Below are 18,001 nucleotides of genomic sequence, written 5' to 3'. Positions count from 1 at the left end.
TAAAGCACTCATCTCGTGGCTGAATGCTTTGGGGAAACATTGTAATACCAGTATGATAACACACCGACAGCAGCCACTATGGTTCTCCCCAAACCAAACAAACAAAAAATTCTGTACTATTACAATACCCTCGGCTCCTTTAAATATTATCGCTCATCAACATTCTAAACAAATCTTGCGCCTATTTCTCTGAGCATTCCATTTTTATCAACATTCTATCTGAAAATGGCCCAAGAGTCTTGAGCCACTGCAATCCCTGCCCCGGGAGATGATGTTCGGATCTGTCATTGTTATATCAATTAATTTTTCTGTAAAAAAAAAAAAAGTGTTTCTCGGTTATTCGATTACTCGAAAAGATGATCGACAGAATAATCTCAAACAAAATAATTAATAGTTGTCTAACAGAGGAATTACTGTACACCTATGTGTTACAGTAGGAATACGTGCTTCAATACAAAACTAAATTAAATCGTTACATTTTCATAAAATGAATGGAGATCGTATAGTGGCAGTGTTATTTATTAACATCAAATAAATCCCACAAAACCCAAGTTTAAAACACTCAAAATGACTGAACTCCACATACCTGCACAAAAGTAGCATGGGGCACCATTAGCACATGTGCACACATGCATGAGCTCTCTCTCACTCCCTACAGAAAACAAAAGACACGCTAACGAGGTGAGACCCCGAAAATCGTTAAATCGCTATTTACACGCAACCATTTAGGTTAACCTCTCAAGGTAAACGCCAATGAGAGGTGAAAAATGTCTGTCTGTGCTTAAGATGTACAACCAATTAGCTAACTGTTAACTGTGTGTGTGTGTGTGTGTGTGTGTGTGTGTGTGCATGCACGCCTGGTTTTGAAAATTGCTTAGGTCTATTGCTTTGATCCATACACCTTCATAGTTCCATGTTATTTATTTATAATGTATTTTCAAAAAAAAAAAAAAAAAAAAAGAGTTGGAGAAAGAAAAATTAACTGATTAGTTACTGAAGGCACTCAAAGAATTATTCCTATTTTATACTGGATTTGTACTGTGAAATCATAAGTGTGTGTGTGTGTGCGTGTGTGTGGACTTAAATCAAAATTATTTAACATTCATGTATTTACAAAAAAAAAAAGTTCTACCAAGAAAAAATATAGCATTAGTTACTGAAGTTATACCGTAGTTACTGTCAAATAATTATTCTTATTTTATACTGTACTGTGCTGTTGCACTGTTAAATCTGAATAAATTAAGATGTGACAGAATGTCACATTTAATTCATTATATTTCTTATTATTAATAAATGATAAAATAATAATAATAATAATAATGGTGATGATGATGAACTCTTTTTGGTTCCACAAAGAACAAAGAACCTTTCTTTCTATAAGAATGGTTCTATTTGGAACTAAAAGGAGTTCAATAGTATTCTTAAAATTTATTTAATAAAGGTTCTATATAGAACCCAAATGGTTCAATGACATTGCACTCTAGGGGTTCTTTTAAAAGATAGAACCATTTAGGAACCTTTTTGGGGGCCATATATAAACATTTCTATGGAACCCTTTTTGATTCCTTTTCTTTTTTTTTCTTTTTTTTACGGTGTAGGCTAAACTGAACTCTTTGCTGCTGTGGAGGTAGTTGAAGTGCATTTTGAAGACGACGAACCAGATACCTACCTGCCATTTTAATGCAAACAAGGAAACAAGACATAGATATTAAATAGACGTTGCTTAATTATCCACAAAGCGGTTAGGGGCAAATCGAAAATGGACTAAAACTGATATCACAAACCCTCTTTGTAAATACCGTTTACTAGCCTACTATAGAATAATAAGCAGGTATCATTTTCAGCATTGTAGCCTATATCTATTCATGCACGTCGACTGTGTTACGTGCTTAACGTGAACTTCCTTGGTAGAACCTCGGAATTTATTTTAAATCAAGAGGTAGGCTACAGAATCTAGACGTCAAAAATCAGGTGACTGCGAACTGTTCCGCTCCTTTCCTCTTTACCTCAATGAAAGGGGTTGTAAACAGGAGAAGTTTGTCAAGTCCGTCTCAGTTTCCCAACCATAGATTTCTAGACAACAGCGACTGGTGTGCAGACATTTTCAGAAGTCTCTCGGGAATCAGTCGTTCCATCTTCGCAACTTTCCAGGTAGGCTACTCCTGCAAACTCCGACTTTTTAATGTTTAACGTACAAGCTACCTAAACTGATGGGAATATCATTGGAAAACTCTACCCAAATAAATACACATTCCGTTCCACTGTTCGGTAGTCTAAACAATTCACATCGGGATGAAGTTAAGATTAGGTTATATGTTATCCTTGTTGTACCTATGCTCTAATGGGAAACCGCGAAAGTTGTCTTTATAGGCTATGCATGTATTTGAAATCGGTTTATATTTATGAACATAGACTGATAAGGTCATAGGGACAATCTTTCACTTCACTGTCACCCCCCCCCCCCCCCCCCCCCCCCCCCCACACACACACACACAAATTCTAATAATATTTAAATTGATGAAGCGATTTAATATTTGAGATTTCCCAGAGTGGCAGTTGTCGTAAAATTTCTTATTACCATGAAGAATACATGACTTCTTCACATGATGGACAGATGTGACTGCAAACGCTATCTACCACTGTTACTGTAAATGCCTGTAATGTAATGTAATGTAATGTACTGTAGCACGTTCGACACAACGCTGTCCTAAAAAAAAAAATTACCCGAAGGTAATGGAGGACTAAACGTGCCAAAATGTAATGAATAATTAAATATGTAAATATATAAATAAACAAATAAATTGGTCAATAATTAAATACATACTTCACATTTCATTTCGAAATAATTAAATAATTGACACCTCATGATTGTCCTTTTTACAATAACGTGATTATATTTTGATTTATATTTTATGGCTTTTTTCATTTCATAATGACACTTTTCGGAATGACGTATTTCAGAATGGCGTTTTTATTTCCGAACGCCCTTTTACATTTCATAAACTGTTTCCCAGACCGCAGACTTCCATGCTCCGAGTGCGCATAGCGAGCATGCCTCCAACTTGGAGTGCGAGTCCAAGCATTGCCTGGAGTGCGTATTCCGGAGCACGGTAGTGTGGAGCATGAAAGTTTGCGGTTTGGGAAACAGCCATAGTGACACTTTTCAAAATGGAAAGACTTCCTGTCAGTCAAACCCAGCGGGGCTGGACCTGCCCACTGATTGGGCAGATCGATTACTTGGTCTTGTTCTGAGCAGCGCTGGGTGAATGGGTGGAATCTGGGCTCGCAGTTAGTTTGCTAACTGTGCTCTTTTTTTTCATTTCGTAATGAGACTTTTCAAAATGGCAATACCTCCTGTCAATCAAAGCAGGGAGTGATCACTCACAGTCATTGGTTGATCACGCATTCAGGCAAAAGCAGCAGCACTGCACATATCGATCTGTATTTTAAAATTATAGATATAAATCCCTAGCACTAATATATTAATGTACAAGTCACTCCACCCACATCCATTCCCAACATAGGGTGCAAATCAACAAACAATGCATCCGCAAATTTATTGAATGAGTACAAATCCTTTATTGGAATGAAAGCATGTTGCAAAAACACAAAGCCTACTGGTTAAGCTTCATAAAGGATAACACTACATTATTCTAACCAATTCCAACTCTTCTGAGATTAAGACCATTGCTTGTTTGCTAGGTAGCTAGCGAGCCTAATGCCTCCTTGATAAGCAGGGTTAGTGATATGTATTCATGTCTGTCTCCCAGAACACAAACGGAAGCTAGTTTTAACTAGTGACTAGTAAATGGAAGTGCCTTGATTTAGATCCAACACTCAAGCATTTGCTTGATTGTTTTTTCATAACTATTATCATTTGCATGTTAACTAGATAATGTTAGCTAGGAACATTGTTGATTAAGAACCTACTGTTTGATAGCTAGCCAGCTAGCAGGGCTAATGCCGCTAGCCACCCCACTCACAGTTCCCAGCCAGCAGAGCTAGACTCTACCTTATTACTGTCTCTTTGAATGCTGACAGAAGCTAGAAAGCTAGCTTTAACTAGCTTTAACATGCCAGTGCAGTTACTTTAATCCAGCGTTCAAACGTTTCCTTAACTCCTCTTTATTTATTATTCAGCTGCCATTAGCTAGTTAAGAATACCTCCGATGAAGAACCTATATTGCTTACTACCTAGCTAGAAAGCCAGAGGAGCAAATGCCACTATAGCCACCCCACTCGCAGTTCTAGCCAGCAGGACTATTTCCGCACTAACAGAAGCTAGAAAGCTAGTTTCAACTAGCTACTTAGCACATGATAGTGCCGTTGTTTTGATCCAGCAGTCAAATGTTTCCTTAAATTTTTAATAATTATTCAGCTTACGTCAGCGAGTTAAGAACACCTTCGATTGAGAACCCATTGCTTGCTAGCAAGCTAGCGAAGCTAATGCCGCTAGCCACCCCACTTGCTGTTTCCAGTAGAGTGAAAGCACCTATTATCGATCGGGTTCATTCGACAGACAGGAAAACGTAAACAGATTTGCAACTGTATATAAAATAGGCGAAATATCGATAACAACAACAGTTTTCACAGTCGGGAAAAATTTCATGACAACATTGTTGTGCACATCAATGTAATCAAGCTAACTTTATTAATGAACAAGTGAAGTTGTTATTTCGATGGCGATTAATAAGTCATGTAATATTACATTATATCGACCGTTACATTCATGCTACTAGTTTAACGTTACCTACACACTGCTTAAGTTGATATAAAAATAATGTACTTACCGACGAGATTAAGTGATAACGCAGTTTGTAACGAGGTTAGTTAGCCTACTAAATAAGAAATGGTGGCTTGCTAGGTAACGTTAGCTTGTGATAGTTATGGTTGGAAGCATCTAGTGTTGAACCTCATTCTACGCACAATGAGGGTAAAGAACACTGATCTCAGACCTGCTGTCTTCCTATGGTGCGTTCATGTTTTAACCAACAGATGTCGCTGGTGAGCTTTCCAACCAAGCCACCCCACTGTAACTGTAGTTTAAAAAACATCTTAAAAATACATTAAAAATAATAATAATAATTCCCTGATGCTTAGGCCCGGCGGGGGGTCAACTTAAGCCAGGCGGGCCGCCGGGCTTGCAATACACTGGCAGAAACCGTGATGATTTTACATTTATGTTTTATACACTTTATCTGTCCCAATTTTATTACCTGTAATCCACAGATTTTACTGAATTGCCCTGCGTTACTGCTGTTGGATTATCGGATATTTTACGTGCCTTGACTATAGCTATTTGTATTTGTGCTGAGTAACTCCGCTGTGTTTCCTTCATCATACCAGACATGGGTGTAATGTATGTTAATACATATTTGAAGTATTTTAAAATACATTTACACATGATACTTTAAAATTGATTTATTTAAAATGGAAACTCAAATAGTATTTAAAAACACATTCCTTTAAATAAATACTTTCCTGGGAAACCAAATACTTTTTCAAATAGTATTCAGAGCCTTTAAATAATACATTAACCTCTTAGCGCAAAGCCCCTAGTGGTCGGCGTTTCAAGATTACTGAACTCAGACATTCAGTGCTGCTGCATCCAAAGTATGAGTTAAAAACAGAAACACGTTGTTTTCGTTTCATTAGTAGACAATACACGACAATTATGCCGAATACGGAGTTTCGCAGCGCCACCATTGTCGCTCTGGTCGTTCATTTAACACGCACCCCCTCCCTGCAGTCTCATCTACAACTACACCCCCCACCCATGACATAATGGACAATATTGTCTATCTTGGCATTCATAAAAATATTCCATGATATCACCACTAAAAAATCGTATTCCGTCATAGCAACAAGATAAACCCGACAATAGCCAATATAGTAGTGAAAACTTTGCTCACTGAATAATGAAAAAATTGAGAAGAAGTTTTTTAAAATGATACCATGTCATTCTACAATCAATATCTGGGACTAAATATTGAATAAATATACAACCTTACTGTTGGTTTTACGCGCAAATATGTCCTTTTTGAGACTGAGTGGTCATATATTGTCTTGGACAATCCGTTTGCTAAAATATACGTGCATTTGTGATGCCTGGGTACTTTCCAAAATAGCGGTGCGTAATGCCCCACGTGTTGTTTACGGCGTTGTCACCCTTTTTAGTACAGTCTGGCTTGATTGACAATTCATTTATTCAGTAAGTGAGAGTATAAGCTTTCTAACTATGTATAACGTCTAATTTTGCTTTTGGAATAGCGTTTTATAGGTCAGCGTAACTCGTGGTCAACGATTTTTCATAATTTCTTGGAAAATACTATTATTATTGAGGACTTCTGGGCATAGCTAAGCCATATGTTTGCTGACAGACCTAGCTGACATCATTTTCTGGAACAAAACAGAAGCGAATAGAACAGTATCATTGATTTACTGTCTCTGTCTCCATCTACTGAACATAGATAAGATTTCATCATTGCTATGTAAGTATTACTGCTCAAAATATTTCGGTTATATACGTTATTTTTTAACTTGAGTGTCTTTAAATAGGTTAGTGGTATTATATAATGTGGATATTTCATACTGTAATGTAAGCGTTAGTTAGTCGTGTGATTGTTTTTGTGAAGCATGCAACAGTGACGACGTGAGAGTTGGAACATTGCCAAAACGTGGTGGACTGTGGAAAATTGTTTTCATGTCGTCCCATCCCCATTCAAGAAAACATACGAGAGAGTATAGAAATACATATTATTACACATTTAGGTACTGTAGCGCATTGTGTGACTATTTTTGCATTATTATGTAATCTGATAGCAATGTTTCATCTTAAACCTTCTTAAGGGGCTCATTTATATGCTTTATAATGGACAAAAAGCATTTCATTCTTGGAGAGATTTTGGATATGTTTCTGGACCCCTAGATATTTTAGACCACTGTACTGACTGAAAACTTGTAATTCCCACTTGAAAATGATGCAACAGTGAGTTTCTTGAGTCAAAACAGTTTATTTGTAGTGAAATATGTGAATATGTTGTGATTTACAGCAATGCATAATTTAGACATTTTGGATAGATTTGGAGATGCTGGGTACACTGCTTAGTTTTTGCTTCATACATCTATAGTAGTTATACATATCCACCCTTGTGGTCAAGAAGTTTTTGATCCAGCACATGTATAGTTTTATCTGCTGTATATATGCAATCTCTCAGTATTTTATGACAAACTAAAAAAGTGCAAATTTATTTTTGGTTTTTTGTCTAGACAAATTGCATTTGTGGCACTTTATTTCTTCCAAAATTATGAATATAAACTAATATGCATTAGTATTGTAAATTGTACAAATGTCTTGCTTGGACTAAGCTATTTTTCACGTCTCTGTGGTGTTTACATCTGGAGTTATAAAGCTTTAAATAGGGTACCCCCTAAATGGGCAAGGATTGGCAAGATTTGGCATGTGCGCTAAGGGGTTAAAATACAAATACAATTAAAAAATATTTCAAATACATGCCAAAGCATTTGAAAAAAAAAAATTTAATTATAAAAATGAAGTATAATAATATTAACATTACTTTTATTGTTGTCTTTGAAACCAGGATTTAATTATCTCAGAATACTATACTGTCAGAAATATTTTGCTTAAAGATTTGCAGTTATAACATGTAAAATGTCCAGATGTGATGATTTCAAAAATAATGACCCTTCTTCACACCTGTTGTCAATTTGCCAATCAAGTCAACTGGCTTTAAATACCCCAACCTGACATGCAGTCAATGGAGAGGACAGTGGTTGCAGAGATGTCGGGCAAACCAAATCTCTAAGTGGTTTGTGTTAAGTGTTTTAGCCGTGCATATTCACTACCAATTAACAATGGAAATTGGTGCGATTGGACTGAGGCTGTCAGCAGTCACCTGATGCGTTCTCATCAAAATACTGTCCTCTAATTAGACAAAATGCCAAGCTTTCAGAGTTTTTGCATATCCAGTGCTTTTTAAGTCTTTCAAAAGCTTGGTACAACTGCGCATGTTGCATCACTGGACTTGTTGTGAAAGTATTTTCAAATAATTCCATTAAATCAAACACTTTGTATTCGAAAATTCAGTATTTTAAATGTTTTTTAAAGACATATTTGAAAGTAATTGCAAATATATGCAAATGCTTCTTAAATGTATTTTCAAATACATTTTGTAATTTAAATACTCAGTATTTGTAAATGCTGTTTTTCAAATAATTTCTAAAAAAGTATTTAGAAGTAATTAAAACACTTTAAACATGTATTTTACCCAGGTCTGCATCATATATTAATGGCCTCTTTTGTTCAAGTTTATTTACATCACACAAATAAGCAAGTAGGCTACTCATAGCTTATAGTGTTTCTCTGATGTAACTGGGCTGACCAATGGTGAAAAATGAATATATAGGAGGAGTATCTTCAGCGAATGGAACGTTCCCAGTTTTTTCCCCCTACTTACTGAGGGGTGAACGAAAGGAACACTTACACAGGTGAGTCCGTTCCTTTTGTTCACCAAGACCAGGTCAAAACCTAGTATATGGCTGGACCTAACTTCATAACTCGGCCGACCAATGGTTTAACTTCATCACTCAGTCACAGTCATTCGCGTTTGTAGGGCTGGCCCCGCTGTTGCGGTCCAGCCAAAAATGATTTGTTCACAAGGAACAAATTATTCACAAATGGCACACCACTACAAGCAACCAGAGATGAAATGAAAGTGCGCTGTCCGTCAAGTTAAGAGCATAGCAAAGCCTCGTAGGCCCCTGCGACTTTCAACAGAGGAGGCGCTAAAATGTGAGATTTATTTTTAGTTCAACACATCCCAAGGTGAAAGGAAGACAGCTGCAATAAACACATGCTGCATATTTTTCTTTCACATTTTAATGTTAATTTTCACTTTCGAATAGTTTGACAGCCCTACTTTTTACGGTCAACATCATTGGGCCTCATTCACCAAACATTCTTAAGAAGAATTTTCTTCTTAAAACCCACTTATGCAGTTTTCACGAATATTCTGACATTCACCAATGTTTTCTTATTTGGGATTTGTTCTTAGATGAGAACAGAATCTACGCACACTCAAGAGCACTTACGCATATTTGAGTGCTGACATGATTGTGCAAAATTATTGGTTATTGCGTTTTCTTCAATTCTACAGTTGTATAATATTATAGGATTTAAATTACAATAATATTTATCATTTATAGTATTTTTTAAATAATTATTTTTATTTTACAAAGCATTAACGTGCCAGGTTCCGCCTCAGAGGGTGGTTGCCTCAGCGGGAGTTCATCTGTAAATAAATGATAAAAATGAAACCACTGTAGTAACCTTTTATTTTTGGGGGTTTCAATTATGCAATGTTTGGTCTATACTGAAAAAGCAAATGTTTAAATTTTGAATACAAACTAAGCACTTAGGTGACACTTTTTAAACACATGGACATGTTGAAGAAGAGAACACTTATTCAGAGGCGTCACTAGGGGGGTCCGGGGGGTGCACCGGGTGACACCATCAGAGGGGGGTGACACCAAAATGACTGGCAATACATTTTTTGTGCAGTGTTTTGCGCAGCGACGGGTTGAAACAGCTAGTTTCTCCGATGCAGTTTACTGCCAGTTGATTTAATTGGCGGTATTAATGTGACAAGAAGCGCTTTGTCATTTGAATGCATAACATGCAATTCCTTGCGCCCACTCCCACCAGCATTTTTTTCTTTTTTTTTGCTTCAGATTTGACATCAAGCCAGTTTTTTTTACTTCATCAGTTGTGCACCCTTCTCCGGATACAGCGTTCACTGAACGAGTGATAGCATCCCATGCATCTTTTTTGTGTGATTTTATATCCACTACTGACGCTACTAAATATGACAGGTCGTTTGCTGTTCACTTCCTGCAGCAGTACCTCCACTTCAGAACTACTGAAGTTTTTCTTTTGGAGTCCGGTGTTCCACCGTCTTTAGATTTTCGTTTGGGCATTCTTGACTTCTCTCAACTTTTCTTTTCATTTTCTGTGTGCACACGGCCCTGCAGTCTTGTTTACCTATGCTAATTAGGAACAACTGGCACGCGCTTTCAATTTATGAGGACAATGGGATTCATCATTATAAGGACACGGGTGCGAACAATTCTGCGATTTAAGAACACGTCATGAATCTGACAGATTTTTCTTAGGACCTTTCTCAAGAAAAAACAAAGGAAAAGGAAAAGGAAGATATTGGTGAATGAGGCCCATTGTTTTGAAAGGTATCAAATAATTTCAAGCTAGGTTTGAAAAATATTTTTCAAAATATATTTAAAACACAGAAGAAATTAAGAAATTCAAATGCAATGGATTGAAACATGCATGCCATGGATTGAAAAATGATAGTAGACACTAACAAACAGGAAAAAATAAAGTGCCACAAATTCAATTGTCTAGAAAATAAAGCAAAAATGAATTCTCTCTTTTTTAGTTTGCAATGAAGTACTGAGATCCCATATATAAAACAGGTTAAACTTTATATGTACTGGATCAATAACTCCTTGATCACAAGTGCGTAAAATCTAAGGGTGGATATGCAGAACTGCTAAAAATCTATGAAGCAAAAAGTAAGCAGTGTCTGCAAATCTGTCCAAAATGTCTAAATTATGCATTGCTGTAAATCACAACATAATCATGTATTTCACTACAAATCAACTGTTTTGACTCAAAACTCAAGTTTGTATAATTGTCAAGTGGGAATTACAAGCTTTCCATTAGTACAGTGGTCTAAAACAGTGGTTCTCAACCTCAGTCCTGGGGGCCCACTATGTATGCTGGTTTTCGTTCCAACCACAATTGCAATCTCAGAATTTTAACAAGCTGTTCATTTTTCTTAATTAGGTGTTTTTCTTGTTAAGAGGAATTATTTACCCTCTTGAAGGGGAATTACACTTTATAACACTTCTGCTTCTCATGACTGATATTGTCCTTCTAATGAATGTGTCGCCCTTCATTTTTCGATCAGTTATTTCATTATGTTAATATTTTACGCTGTTTTGTTGTTTTCCTTTACAGATGCAAGTAGGAAGATGGAAGTAGACCTGGGCAGTTTAGTATCGAACTCGAGGATGCATATCATTGCGTGACTTCTGATGTGGGCGTATCTGCAGACAATAACATTAGGTTGGTGGTAGAAATAGTGTTTCCGAAAACAGTACTACTATGTGGACTTGTGCTAAAAAATAGGTCTTTGTTTCTAACGTTAGGCATTTAAAATGAAATAACTAATCGAAAAATGAAGGGGGACACATTCATTTGAAGGACAATATCAGTAATGAGAAGCAGAAATGTTATAAAGTGTATGTGGTAGGGTGGGCGTGTTTTTGCGTTGGCTGCAGAGAGAGAGAGTGGGCGGGGCGGCTCTCGGAACTCTGCGCCACAGCTGTTGGGGATTATTAATCAGCACCGATGGTTAATTGTTTGATTGATGGACAATGTGCTGATTACCTGGACAGTGAGCCTGGATGCTTAAAAGCCGGTCTACGGAGGCAGAAGAGATGGACTGGAGACGGAGGAAGTGCTGACAGAGAGTCAGCAGCGACAATTGTGTTTTGTACTGAACAGAAAACCGCGTGGCGGCCGTGAAAATAAAAAGATGCATTCGCGTCCAGAAATAACTCTCGTCTCTTTCGTCTCTTAACCGAGCGGTGGCACTCAGCTTGCTACAGTGTAATTCCCCTTTAAGTCACATTATGTCAGAAGTTGCTATGCATGGCATGAAGAATAAAATCCCATTGTGTTATTGTGTTGCTTTTTAAGTGATTGCAAACAATCACTTAAAAATAGGTAACTTTTTTTAACCGATCAAATTAACAAGGAGAATTAATAGGCTCCTAATTAGGTTGCTGAACACGTGTTTAAGTGCTTTAAGTGCATAATATTTCCCTTAAACTAATTATCACAATACAGGTTTGACCTGTTATCATTTTCTTTGTTTCTGAATTCTTCGTTATCTATCAAATGATTAGATTTAGTGGCCAGGTGCCCACACTTTCCCCAATTAGAAACCTGTTGATTTGCCTCAGTCTTTATTTTGATTAGTTAAAAAGTTTTTTTAACCTCTTTACGTAATCGTCTACAATACAGCACAATGTGAATATGAGACTTTTATTCTTTATGGCATGCATAGCTATTTCTGACACAAGGTGGCTTAAGTGGGCAAGTAATCCCTCTGACATGAGAAGCACCTAATTAACAAAAAATAATAGCTGGTTACAATTCCGGGATTGCAATTGTGGTTGGAACGAAAACCAGCATACACAGTGGGTCCCCAGGACCAAGGTTGAGAACCGCTGGTCTAAAATATCTAGGGGTCCAGAAACATATCCAAAATCTATCCTAAAATGAATAACATGCTTTTTGTTCATTATAAATGTGCCCCTTATGAAGGTTTAAGATTAAACATTGATATCAGATTAAAAAAATAATGCAAAAACATTGTCTCACAATATGGTACAGTACCTAAATTTGTGATCATTAACTCTTGTATATTTTTTTGTACATACAAACTGTATGTAACGTTTTCTTGTTTGGGGATGAGACGACATTAAAACCATATTGAACCATCCACCACGTTTTGGCGATGTTCTTAGAGCTATTGTTGGGTCTTGCTCCTATGACGGAATACAAATTTTTAGTGGTGAAAAAATATGTTTATGACTGCCCAGATAAACATTATTGTCCGGTGTGTCGTGGGTGGGGGGTGTAGTTGCAGATGAGACTGCAGGGAGGGGGTGCTTGGTAAATGGACGACCAGCGTGACAATGGTGGCACTTAGAAACTCCGTCTTTGGCATAGTTGTCCTGAATCATCTACTAATAAAGCTGGAACACAGAGTTTGTGTTTTCAACTCATAGTTTGGTTGCAGGAGCACTGAAAGTATGAGTTGAAAAATCTCCACTTGGGCCCACTCAAGGGTTGCACCAACAAGTTAAGAGGGTAAATCGTAGACTACCAGTATCTATTTGAAACAGTTAAACATAGGCTCTATAATGTGTTTATTTTCATTTAATAACATCAAACTCTGCAAATGCACTTTTATTTACTTTTATTTCATTTTCAAATTTTAATTACAAAATACTGATATTAGCAGTATTAAGATAGCAATACTACCAATACTACTACTACTACTACTCCTCCATCTGTTTACATGTATATACATTTGTTTTCTGTACAAGGGTTTCTGTACTGTCTCCCATTATTGTCCTTACGTGGCTGTGTATCTATTTTGTTTAGCTTTCTGTACATATTAGGGGTGTAACGGTACGTGTATTCGTCCTGAACCATCACGGTACGGACGTTACGGTTCGGTGCATGCAGTCGTACGGAGAATACGCAGTAGCCTATGTGCGAAGATTGATGAACGTAATGCGGAACCAAATTTCACAAGCGCAAGTTCCACCCGGATACCTTAAGCTGTAAGCCGTTAGCAAGTTAGCAACATGCCATGCTAAGCTTAGCTCAAGCTGATTGGCATCTGACTGAGTCAGTCACACTATGGCGAGTGCAAATGACACACAGGAGCTAGAAGACCCGCCTGCTTCTTTAAATTAGCTGTGTGGGAAAATGTTGGGTTCCCAGTGAACTACGACAGCAATGGAGAGCGAGTGGTGGATCGGACGAGGACGGTGTGCCGGCATTGTTCGACAGTTGTAGGGTATGTGTGCGGGAACACATCGAACACGCTAACGCATATTCGACGGCATCACCCAGATCTGCCAATCACCGGAGCTAGGCAAAAAAACAGGAGTCCAACTACTTATCCCCGTTGCTTTTAAGATGCACTCATTATTTATTTTGTAGTATTTTCATAACATACATAAGATATGCTTTTCAGTTTTGTAGCTGATTGTGACCTATTGCCTTTTGTTTTTTATCAGCCCTACATAAAAATATGACCTGTCGGACAAGCAAGGATTAATTAAAAATGTTTATTTTCTGAATCCAGTGGTTCCAACAGTCAATGTCCTTGTTAAAATGTTCAGCACTCTGAATACTGAACCAAGTGATATGGCATGCTAGAACTCCGAACTTAACCTCCATGTAAAATATATTTTATTAGGTTTAATTTAATAATTATGTTTAAATTAGAATTATCAATTAAATCGCCAAATTTCTTGATAGGTCAATCTACAGAAAACTGGTGGAATCAACCAATAAGTCAAAACAAGCTGTATATCAGGTTTTCAGATTAAATAATTGAATTCAATAAGAAGCAGTCAATTATATTAATGAATTCAAAACATACATTCTTTATTGAATGCAGGCACACTACTTCTAAATTACACAACAGAAGACATACAGCAAAACATTAAACAACTAACCGAGAAATACCAGAAAATAGAGAGAGAGAGACGGATAAGAGAGAGAGAGAGAGAGAGAGAGAAATGGATCGGCCAGACCATGCCAAAGTATCACCCACTTCCAGCATAAGTGCCACAAGGAAACCAAGTAAAAACACACAACCTAGGAACCACCCCCAAAATAAAAAGAGGAAAACTCTTCTTCTTCCAGGCTCTGAAACGCAACACACACAACTTTCTCCTCTGGCTTAAATACCTTACCCAGCATGGCTTGAGGATGTTTGTCCTGATTGGGTGATGCCGGGTTAAGGTTTAGGAGAGAAGGGAAGGGGGGTCAGACTATTTTATGGCAAGGACTGGCCTACCTAAAGATTGCATTCAAACTAAAAGTAATGGGAATTGTTATGCATGCAGGGTCTCCAACCCCCGATATGGTGTCCTGTGTGGTGTCTGGTTTGTCTCTTCTGAAGAGGTGAGACCCATAGATTGCCAGCCTAGATTAGGGTATCAATGGAATTTAAAATTGCCCCAATCACATTTGCTTTGATGCTTGTGATGGGGAGGCCAGGCCACATTCTTATTCACTGTTTCCCTCTCTAAGGCCAAAATATAAACACTACATATCCTACAGACCTATGCGAGAGTGTATGTTCACTGTTTATATTTTACATTTTACATTTTACTGCTTAATACACTACATGCTGTACCAACTACCTCAGGGGGGACTATACGACACTAGGTGGAACAAACTGTAACTTGCACTACTGTCTGTTCAAAATAAATTAAATAAATAAATGAAAAGAAACCTAGCCTTATGTATTTGGGGTTTTTTGTTGCCTTTTTCCTGTTGTACCGAACTCGTACTGAACCGTGATGTCCAAACCGTGGTGTGAACCGGACCGTGACTTGTACCGTACTATGTACTGTGTACCGTTACACCCCTAGTACATATTGTCCTTTCTTTTTATCGTGTTAGATGACCTTGGGCTCTATAAATAAAATAGTTACTTTCCATATTAACAGTAATAGTAATATATTATACAATGGATGATTCTACTGACCTTCGAATTCTTGTGCTTATTTCATGTCTGCCTTGCTAAATTGCTCTGGATAAAAGGAGTTTCATTTAAGGAACAGTTCATTCTTAAAGTTGTTTAATTCCATCAAAATTTTTCTGTATACTCTATCACTGCAATTGTCAGAAAAATAACAATCTCCGTTATATAAGTATTTATGAATAAACAGGGAAATAAGTCTTCTAGACAAGTGGAACTCTGCTGGCTGTCCTAACAATGCATGTAGAAAATCAAAAAAAAAAATTGTGAATAATAAACCCTGTAATAATTTTACAATTTCTCAATCTGTATCTGCATGGGTGTGTGGGAGACAGAGAGAGAAAGCAAGTATGAATGTATATATTTTATTATTACAGTTATCATTTGAATTACAGGGTTTTCTTATCATAATAATTGATTTAAATGTATACTTATTTTTCATGCAATGTGTTATGTTTTTATAATATTTTAATGCCTGTGTTTGTCATGCCTATGTAGTACATTGAATTGCAATTGAGAGAGAGAATGCTACTAGAGGAGCAGAAAAGTAATTTGACATTTTTGACTTTTATGGCAAGGGGTCCAGTGTGATAAGGCCAATGAATATCCTGTCATATTTTTACAAAGAGATTCTAAGCTCAGTTCATGTCCAAATACAGCTACGCTGCAATCAGAATGGGAGACTGGAGTGCTTTGGGGAGGCTCCTTGACAAGGTCCAGGCCTACTCCACCCCTGGAGGAAAGGTCTGGCTCTCTGTCCTCTTTATCTTCCGGATCCTGGTCCTGGGGACGGCTGTGGAGTCTGCCTGGGGGGATGAGCAGTCGGCATTTAAGTGCAACACCCAGCAGCCTGGCTGCGAGAATGTCTGCTATGACAGATCCTTCCCCATCTCCCACGTTCGCTTCTGGGTCCTGCAGATCATCTTTGTCTCCACACCAACACTGCTCTATCTTGGCCACGTCTTCTACCTGATGCACAAGGAGGAGAAGCTGAACAAGAAGGAGGAGGACCTGAAGGTTGTCCAGGGGGAGGGCATTGATGTGGATGCAGCACTACAGAAAATTGAGTTCAAGAGGGTCAAGTATGGGATAGAGGAACACGGGAAGGTCAAGATGAAGGGTGCCCTCCTGCGCACCTATGCTGCAAGCATTGTCTTCAAATCAGTCTTTGAGGTGGGCTTCCTGGTGATACAGTGGTACATATATGGGTTCAGCCTGGCAGCTGTGTACACCTGCGAGAGGCTACCCTGCCCACACAGGGTCGATTGCTTCCTGTCCCGACCTACGGAGAAAACGGTCTTCATCATATTCATGCTGGTGGTATCCCTGGTATCCTTGCTCCTCAATGCTATTGAGCTCTTCTATGTATTCTTCAAGAATGTCAAGGACCGGGTGAAAGGGAAGGAAGACCAATTTCACAACAGCGGCACCCTCGGTTCCATTGTCAAGGACATGTCGCCCTCCAAGTATGCCTACTACAATAGTTGCTCCTCTGCTGGAGTCCCCTTGTCTCCAGTATCACCCCCAGGGTACAAGCTGGCAACTGGGGACAGGACCATGGGCTCCAGCCGCAATTATAACGAACAGGCAAATAAGCAGAACTGGGCCAATTACAGCACTGAGCAGAACCGGCTGGGTCAGAATGGGAGTACCATCTCAAATTCCCATGCCCAGCCAGTCCATTTCCCTGAGGACACTCAGGATCACAAAAAATTGACTGCCGGGCATGAACTTCTGCCCCTTGGGTTGCTGGATCCTCGGCTAATCAGCAGGGCCAGCAGTCGGATGAGCAGTCGGGCAAGGCCAGGTGACCTTGATGTCTAACCAGCCATGGTAACACTCCACTTCTTTCCCCTCCTTCCCTCCATTGCCACCTGGTGGACAACAATGGGCATAGCCTCTTCTAGAGACAGTAGTAACCATGGAGGCTTAAGATTACTCACATTACTGGAGATACAATCCATCAATGATACTGACTGAAAGTAAAAGCGCTAACAACCATTAATTACAAAAAGAGTTTACAGTGGAGAGATGAGTACTAAAAATGGATACAACATTCCGCCTGTCAATTGATCCTGATCTGCAATTAAGAACCCACATGGAGAAAGAACCAGAATCCTCTCAGTGCTACAGGACTATGTTTACCTTTATCCACATGGGTTCTATATGATACCCAACAGTCCAAAATGTCACTCTGAAAGATGATTTCCCACGCAAAATATTTTATTTTTGACATTACACTTTGATCTGATAGCTTACATTGATTTTTGTCTTACATTTGAAAAATCTGTCAAAAAAATCACTTGGGTCACTATTTCTGTAAATAATCATCAGGTCAAATTCACTAATAAATATCTTATTTGTTTTCAGTATGTTTATTAATCGTTTAATCATTTCTGCAGGCATGAAGGACAGCCAACCTTGGTGCTGACTGATTAGTAACAAGCTCATAGTACTGGATTGAATCAAATGTATTTACACTAAGGGTATGCACAATTTAGTCAAGCCTTAATGATTAATCCAGTGCCTTATCTCAATAAGGGCTGCTTTCCTGTCCTCTCTGCTTTATCTCAACACAGTGACAAGAGTGACAAGATATAGTG

At 38.1% G+C, this 18,001-nt stretch overlaps 1 protein-coding gene across 2 annotated transcripts; it reads left to right on the top strand.

The window, feature by feature from the left end:
- Nucleotides 1-1,623: 1,623 nt before the first annotated feature.
- On the top strand, nucleotides 1,624-17,767 carry LOC135255046 (gap junction alpha-1 protein-like). 2 transcript variants are annotated; one of them, XM_064335768.1, is made up of 3 exons: nucleotides 1,624-2,151; nucleotides 11,057-11,164; nucleotides 16,058-17,767. In XM_064335768.1, the coding sequence occupies exon 3, from the start codon at nucleotides 16,074-16,076 to the stop codon at nucleotides 17,220-17,222; it is 1,149 nt and encodes a 382-aa protein (XP_064191838.1). In that variant the 5' UTR covers nucleotides 1,624-2,151; nucleotides 11,057-11,164; nucleotides 16,058-16,073; the 3' UTR covers nucleotides 17,223-17,767. The 2 variants fall into 2 exon arrangements, with proteins under 2 accessions (XP_064191838.1, XP_064191829.1); XM_064335759.1 differs by lacking the exon at nucleotides 11,057-11,164 and having other exon boundaries at nucleotides 1,625-2,151.
- The last annotated feature ends 234 nt before the right edge of the window (nucleotides 17,768-18,001 follow it).

Source organism: Anguilla rostrata, chromosome 1 (genome assembly GCF_018555375.3).
Source record: "Anguilla rostrata isolate EN2019 chromosome 1, ASM1855537v3, whole genome shotgun sequence".
Lineage (NCBI taxonomy): Eukaryota > Metazoa > Chordata > Actinopteri > Anguilliformes > Anguillidae > Anguilla > Anguilla rostrata.
Note: the sequence above shows the minus strand (reverse complement) of the source record. Positions and strands in the feature narration are given on the sequence as shown.